This window comes from Gavialis gangeticus, unplaced genomic scaffold (assembly GCF_001723915.1).
Source record: "Gavialis gangeticus isolate Ggan-Ray unplaced genomic scaffold, GavGan_comp1, whole genome shotgun sequence".
Lineage (NCBI taxonomy): Eukaryota > Metazoa > Chordata > Crocodylia > Gavialidae > Gavialis > Gavialis gangeticus.
This window is the reverse complement of record NW_017729030.1, coordinates 66,611,655-66,619,337: the sequence shown is the minus strand read 5'-3', so window position 1 is coordinate 66,619,337 and position 7,683 is coordinate 66,611,655. Positions and strand designations below refer to the sequence as shown.

The 7,683-nt window shown below is 47.7% G+C and overlaps 1 protein-coding gene across 1 annotated transcript in view; it reads left to right on the top strand.

Annotated features, from left to right (window-relative positions):
• Positions 1-4: 4 nt before the first annotated feature.
• MFHAS1 (malignant fibrous histiocytoma amplified sequence 1) overlaps positions 5-7,683 on the top strand; it is a gene marked incomplete at its 5' end in the record, with an annotated part of 110,371 nt that continues 102,692 nt past the window's right edge. The window contains one exon of the mRNA XM_019521854.1: positions 5-2,972. Coding sequence (XP_019377399.1) covers positions 5-2,972 — 2,968 coding nt within the window. The remainder of the gene's footprint in view (positions 2,973-7,683) is intronic.

Below are 7,683 nucleotides of genomic sequence, written 5' to 3'. Positions count from 1 at the left end.
GCTGGGCGCCGCCCTGGGGCACCTGCGGGTGCTGAGCCTGCGGCGCAACCGCCTGGCGCGCCTGCCCGCCGCCGCCCTGCGCCACCTGGGCCGCCTGGCTGAGCTGGACCTGAGCCATAACCGGCTGCACGGGCTGGGTGATGGCCAGGCCCTAGCGCCCCTGCGGGAGCTGCGCAAGCTGGGCCTGAGCCACAACCAGCTGGGCACGGATGGGCCGGGGCGCCTGGGCGAGCTGCACCAGCTGGAGGAGCTGGACCTCAGCTTCAACCACCTGCGGTGCCTGCCCGAGGGGCTGGGCCACCTGCACCAGCTGCGCGCCTTGGATGTGGACCATAATCAGCTGCCTGGCTTCCCGCCGCCGCTGCTGGAGCTGGCCGCGCTGGAGGAGCTGGATTGCTCTGGCAACCGGCAGCTGCGGTGCCTGCCTGAGGGCATCGCGGCCCTGCGCCGCCTCAAGATCTTGTGGCTGAGCGGCACCGGGCTGGCGGCTCTGCCTGAGGGGCTGTGCCAGCTGGGCGCCCTTGAGAGCCTCATGCTGGACGGGAACCAGCTGCGTGCCCTGCCCGCTGGCTTTGGCAGCCTGCAGCGGCTCAAGATGCTCAACCTGTCCTCCAATGCGCTGGGAGAGTTCCCGGCAGCCGTGCTGGCCCTGCCTGGCCTGGAGGAGCTCTACCTGAGCCGCAACCAGCTGGCCCTGCTTCCTGGCTCCCTCTGCCAGCTGCGGCAGCTCCGCACCCTTTGGCTGGACAACAACTGTCTCCGCTACCTGCCCGACTCCATCGTGCAGCTGCACAACCTGGAGGAACTGGTGCTGCAGGGCAACCAGATCGCTATCCTGCCTGAGGGCTTTGGGCAGCTTTCCCGGGTCACCCTCTGGAAGATCAAGGACAACCCCCTCATCCAGCCCCCCTACGAGGTCTGCATGAAGGGCATCCCCTACATTGCGGCCTACCAGCAGGAATTGGCACACTCCCAGCCTGCTCTCAAGCCCCGGCTTAAGTTGGTTCTTATGGGCCTCAAAGATGCTGGCAAAACCCTGCTGAGGAGATGCCTGATGGAGGAGGAGAGACAGAGAGAAGCCTCCCTGGGATCTCCAGATGCTGGGAGATCCCAGCCCAGAGAATGTTCCATGCAGCAGGAGCAGCAGCAGCAAAATAACACCCCCTTGGCCCCGGCTTCTAAAACTGCTGGGAAAGCACAGCTAGACCATTGCCCCATCACCAGGCAGCAAGATGGGCTGTCCCCCAGAGTCTCCCTGCTCAGGCAGGCCAAGCAGCAGGATGTTCCCCTGGCTCCAACCCCCAAAGTTAATGGGGAAGCCCAGGTAGACCCTTGTCCCATGCTGCTGCAGCCAGACACGCTCCTGGCCCCAGTAGTAGCAAGCCTGCCAGGCAGCAGCAAAGGCATTGAGGTGACTGACTGGACAGCAGATGCGGAGAGAGGCCTGACCTTCATCGTGTATGAGCTGGCAGGTGACCCCACCTACGATGTCATCCAGTCTTTCTTCCTCTCTCCTGGAGCCCTCTATGTACTGGCAGTGAATTTGAGTGCCTACGCCCCACAGCGCTTCTACCCCTCAGTGGGGTACTTCCTGCACTGGTTAGGTGCCAAGGTGCCCCATGCAGTGGTGTGCATGGTAGGCACCCATGCTGACCTCTGTGCCGAGCGGGAGCTGGAGGAGAAGTGCCTGGACATTCACCATCAAATTGCCCTGCAGGAGAAGAGAGATGCTCAGGACCTCCAGAGCTTAGCCCACCAGGTGGATGAGGCCCTGGGGCAGGACTTCGACCTCCGCTGCTCCAGCCCTCACGCAGCCTTCTATGGGGTGTCGGACAAGAACCTGCGGCGCAAGAAAGCCCAATTCCAGTATCTACTCAACCACCGGCCACAGATCCTCTCCCCAGTGCTGCCCTTTAGCTGCCAAGACCGTTGCCAAGTGCAGCGCCTGCGGGACAAGCTCCTCTCTGTGGCTGAGCACCGGGACATCTTCCCAAACCTCCACCGGGTACTGCCAAAGTCCTGGGAGGTACTGGAGGAGCTGCATTTCCAGCCACAGGCTCAGCAGCTGTGGCTTAGCTGGTGGGACTCAGCCCGGCTAGGCTTGCAAGCTGGACTAACGGAGGACCGTCTGCAGAGTGCCCTGTCCTATCTGCACGAAAGTGGCAAGCTGCTGTACTTTGAGGAGCACCTGACCCTGCGCGAGTATGTGTTCCACAACCTGCCAAGACTCATTGACATCCTTAACGTCTTCTGCCAACGGGATGCCACGGTGCTGCTCCAGAAACTGCTCAGTGATACTCACATCGATGAACTGAGAGCTGCTCAGCTCCACCACTATGTGGAAGGGTTCCTGCTGCATGGCCTCCTTCCTGCCCACATTATCCGCTTGCTTCTCAAGCCCCATATCCAGAGCCAAGAGGACTTGCGGCTCATCCTAGAGCTGCTGGAGAAGATGGGGCTCTGCTACTGTGTCAATAAACCTAAGTGCAAACCCCTGAATGGAGCTACTGCCTGGTACAAGTTTCCCTGCTATGTGAAGAATGAGGTTCCCCACGCAGAGGCGTGGATCAATGGTACCAACCTGAGTGGACAGTCTTTTGTAGCTGAACAGTTGCAAATTGAATACAGTTTCCCATTCATCTTCCCACCTGGTTTATTTGCACGCTACAGTGTCCAAATTAACAATCATGTGGTTCAGAGGTCGGACGGCAAATACCAGATTTATGCCTACCGGGGGAAGGTGCCTGTGGTGGTGAGTTATAGGCCTGGCAGGGGCACGCTGCAACCAGATACTCTGTCTATTGCTAGTCACGCATCACTACCAAATATATGGACGGCCTGGCAAGCCATAACCCCCTTAGTGGAAGAACTGAATGTACTACTTCAAGAATGGCCAGGTCTGTACTATACTGTCCACGTCCTCTGTTCTAAGTGCCTTAAGAGAGGGTCACCCAACCCACACACTTTTCCAGGTAAGGTGTAAATTAGCTTGTTTTAATTAGTAGGTTTGGCAGAACTCTGTATCACATTCCTTTTTTCCAGATCAGTGATTCTCAGAATCATTTTTTTGTCTGCAGTTTCCCCGCCCCTGCAACACTCTTCCCTGCATGTACAGTAGTGGGTCACATGTGGTGATGTGACAATGGCTTGAAGGAGACTAGGTTAAAGTAAGCCTAGCAGCACCCACCCACCCACCTCAGATTATTTGTTTAGGTCGGCCTTTGTCTGGCCCTCTCAGCTACGCTCTTTGTGTTTTGTCCCTGAGAATAGGTCTTCCTGTCTGCTGTTCGCGTTTATTGTGAGTCCACCAGTTTGCACTTTTCTGATTTTTCCAAGGCCACTGTGCAGTTCTTATTTTTGATTCTGACACTGCCCCCTCCACTTTGGGGGCTATTTACAAATGTGAATCTGTGTGTCCAAAAGAACCACCACAAAGGGAAAGCTTAAAGCAGCTACTCTGAATGTAGATAAAAGCATGATTATGGGTTTTTTATTTAATGAATTTAAGGAGAAAAATCTTTCAGAAAGCTCAAGATGCCTGTTTACATCTAGCAGGAAGCCCTTTTGAAGACTGAAAGATGCTGTTTCTGTTTGAAGCAGCTCTGCAGTTCACCTAAAAATTCTTGGGCTGCAACTTTTAAGAGCCATTTCAAAAAAACATATTATGGGGTGGAAAACTCAGAACATTCAAATCCTAAGAAGATTTTAAGTGTATGTCAGATCAGCGTTTGAAAAATGCATCAATGTGATTATTATATATCACAGACATTTTCAAATGACGTTATTGGAATTCTGGGTTCTGTTTTGTACATATGCGAGTGCTGGTTCCTTTCTTTATAAAGCTATTGTCACCATTCTTGTTGCATGTTTCATAGTCTCAAAGAGCACCAGAAAAGGAAGTTTTAGTTTATCAGTGCATGTGTTGGCATAAAGTCAACAGAAACTTTCAGCTGTGCACTTTTGAGCTTATGGGGTGTTTTCTGTGTCATTAATGAAAGTACTTGGGAGAGATTTCAGTGTATAGAGGGTATTTAATTAGAAAGGATTTGGAATAGTACTTAAATTGAACATAGGACAGCTACTGCTCCAGCTCATACATATAATGTGTCTCTTTTAAAGAGAGAGCTGTCTTTTTGCTTCCTAATCTGTGTTCTATCTCAGTTGATTATATTTCCCTCTAGGTGTACTAAGTGCTTTGTCAGATAGAAGGGGGGTGCGAGTCTGTACTTGTGTATAGTAGCAGCTAGTGAGATATTACAGATGTAGCTGTTTCATTTGTTAATACACAGTGAACTTTTCCTGATGGATGATACTTATTTTATGTTCATGCTGAATGGAATCAATTAAAAACCAAACCAAACACAAAATAAGGGGAAAGAAAATGAGTAGGAAGTCCAAAGGTCAGCTATATCACATTTGCCTGTTTGTGGATATATGGGATATGCAGTGCTGATGTCTGTGCTGTAACTGTGATATGGATGAACAAAGAACCAGATTTATAGTGTTTTTTACTTCAGGTGAATTTAAATGCATTCAAAAGGTGGAGAAACAAAAACTCAAGTGAATACTGCTAGGAGCCGGAGAGCTGAAAAAGGCACAACAGCCGCCTCTGTCATGCCTCCCCTTCTAATGGCAAACTTCCGCTTTTGCAGTTGGTCTCCTGAAATTGCAGTTGAAGGATGTTTACCCCTGAATCTCCTGACTACATCATTTTATTGTAAGAGTCCATTTCCCCAGTGGAGGAAGTTCATTAACTTTTACTCAAGGATTGGAATTGTGGTCAGTGATTAGGGTGGAGTTGGTTGCCAAGCACTGCAGCTTTAGGCATATGGCTCTGCCATGTGTCATGGCACGCATGTGAATGATGCTACCCTGTTGAAGTGTGGTGAAGATGGTTCTGATCCCTCCTTTGGGTACTCATTTTGGAGAAGTTAACTCTTGAAACTAAATGTTAATGTGAAGCATTGAAAAAGCATACACCTATGGGATCTGTGCAGTAGGAATCTATGTAGTAGGGGTTCTTGATATAAACATAACCAGGGGAAAATCCTGAAATTCTAGTGCATATGTATACAGCTAAGGATTAAGGAAGTTCAGGATCCTGGGCTGCCCTTCCAAAATGATCTAATATCTGGATTGTGAGCAGTGGGAGCAGTTAATGAGCTGCGCAGGCTTGGTGGGATATCTGTCCAGTTACCTACCTGCCTTTCTACCTACCTACTGCCTGCCTGCATTCCTTCCTTCTTTCCTTCCTACAAAGTAAGAGTTGAAGGGAGGGGTATTAATTTAAAAAAAAACCCCAAATCCCCTTCTTGGTCTTTATCTTGTCGGGCAGTAACAAAATAATTTTATAGCTGTACATTGGAATTATTAATTACCTATTAATTTTTCTTGTAAACTTCACTTCTCATTTTATTGATTAAGAAAATAGGCATTGTAAGTTGTATTTTCTGAGTAGCTTCATTCCAAGTGAACAATGTTCAGGGCCTTTCTAACAGAGAGGTGAGGCAAGGAGACTGGGCTGTTGTTTCTAATAGTATGCATAATTACATGCTTATAAACCTTTTTCCCTAATTTTTGCTACTGAAATTCTAGGTGTTTACAAGATCGCCATTTCTCAAAACCTAATTATGTTTTAGGACTGAATCAAGCAGTTGCTTGCAGCCTTCTGCCCTTAAGCTAAATACTTTCCATAGTGATGTTGCAAAATTTGTGCTCAGAAATGGAAGTACAGCTTGGTTTTGTGACCACTTTTTCAATCTGTGTCATTATTTCTGAAACCAAGGGCCTAATCTTTCAGTTTTGCATATCCAAAGCTTCCTCTGGAATTCCCTTCCAAGACCATATTGGTTGCTTATGAACTGTAGAATTGGGTCACAGATAATCCTGTGCCATTTTAAGGGAAAAGTCTCACTAAAATGTCACTTGTTTCTGGACGACTCATTTTTTCCCCTGAACAAGTCAGTGTGCCTTGAAATGGTTGATAAGGAATTGGGTTCCTGTTTCAGTCTCTTGAGTGCTTGTTACAAAGAAAGAATGCGTGGTTTTTAAATGCCTCAACAACAACCTTTTAAGGAAGTGTTCATGTTTTAAACTCAGTTGTGGAGCTAGGTGAAACGGTAACTGAATTGGAATCTCAGTTGGAAGCTGTGCACAGAGCACTGTAATCATATGGGACACTACAATCATCAGTCTTACAGAATAAATTGTATGCACTGTGCATTAGTGCTACAACTAAGTGAAAGAAAGTTTATCAGGTTAAGAAAGACAAATCTCTGCTTGGAGTGTCTGTTTAGAGACTTGGTTGCAACTCCAACATAATGAGATTATATTGTTTTAGACATTACTGGAAACTTTATTAATGAAATCTGTTTTTGTGTTCATATATTTTTACTTTGTATCACATTAGCTTGAATGACTGTAAGATATGGCAAACTGCTATAATGTAAAACTCATATTTGGACAAGCCAAAAGTTTTATGCATCTTGTAGCTTAAAATGAAGATTTGGAGAAAGGAGCATAGCCTGTTGACTAAAGACTTCTGCCTTTGAAAATCTTGGTCTTGTGAGGGGGGGGGTTGTTTGTTTGTTTTTAATCGGTGATGTTAATACGTTAGGGGTTGTTTCATGCTGACTGTAAAGACATGACGGAATACGTTAGGGGTTGTTTCATGCTGACTGTAAAGACATGACAGAATGCATACATGTACTGTTTTTTTAAAGCTTCATTCATCAGAGTGGAAATAGACTTGAGAAAAAATGTAGTAACCAGTTCTTGTGGGTTAGTTCATCTTTGGGAGTACTTCAGTTCCTCTCTGTCAGACATCAGAGAATGCCAATGTCCTCTTTGTGTTTTGGATTGTTCTTCCCAGAATGTCAGGGGAACAATGGTACAAAACTAAATCAAAAGTGAGACATTAGGTCAAACTGGGGAAGCTGGATATTGGTCTGGATTAAATCTCTGCCAGCCAGCTCTCACTCAAGCAGCAATCTGTGCAAGATACTCTTATATTACCCTCTTGGTGTTTTGGGATGAGATTCCTAACTCTTAATATGGGTTTGAATGTTGTGGGGGGACCTGTGTGAGATTTCTTAGTTTTACTACTGGAAAACAGTGTATGGTTGTTAAAATGAATTGCTCAAGTCTGCAGTGAAGTTTGCACTAATACAACTCAAGATAGTTTCAAAATGACAGTTAAATCAGCTGCAGAGAGATGGTAAAGTGGTGTCATGTTGTGGCAGGAGTGTGTCAAGTCTTCCTGAGTCAAAAACTGGCTAGAGTTAATGAGCAATTTAACTGGCATGTAGAACAGGATCGCAGAGTCGAGCTTCTTTGTGGCTATGTGTAAGTAGCAGTGTCTTCTGGATGCACTGCAGTTCTGGTTGTCTCTTCTTCAGAGGGATGTTGCAGAACTAGCACAGGTTCAGAGAACAGCAACTAGAGGTGCACTGATGCATCGGTCCCATGTGGGATTGACACTGATATAAGAAAAAATGACTGTATTGGCAATCGGCTTTTTTGGACTGATGTGGTCAGTAATGCCACCGATAAATGCCTTGTGCGTGCATGCATGCAGCCGAAGCGCAGCACGCAGGTGACTGGGAGCACAGCCTGGCAGCATGGAGGGCAGCTGGGTCCAGCTGGTAAGTTTGTTTTGGGGGAAGGGGCATGGGGGTGGGGGCA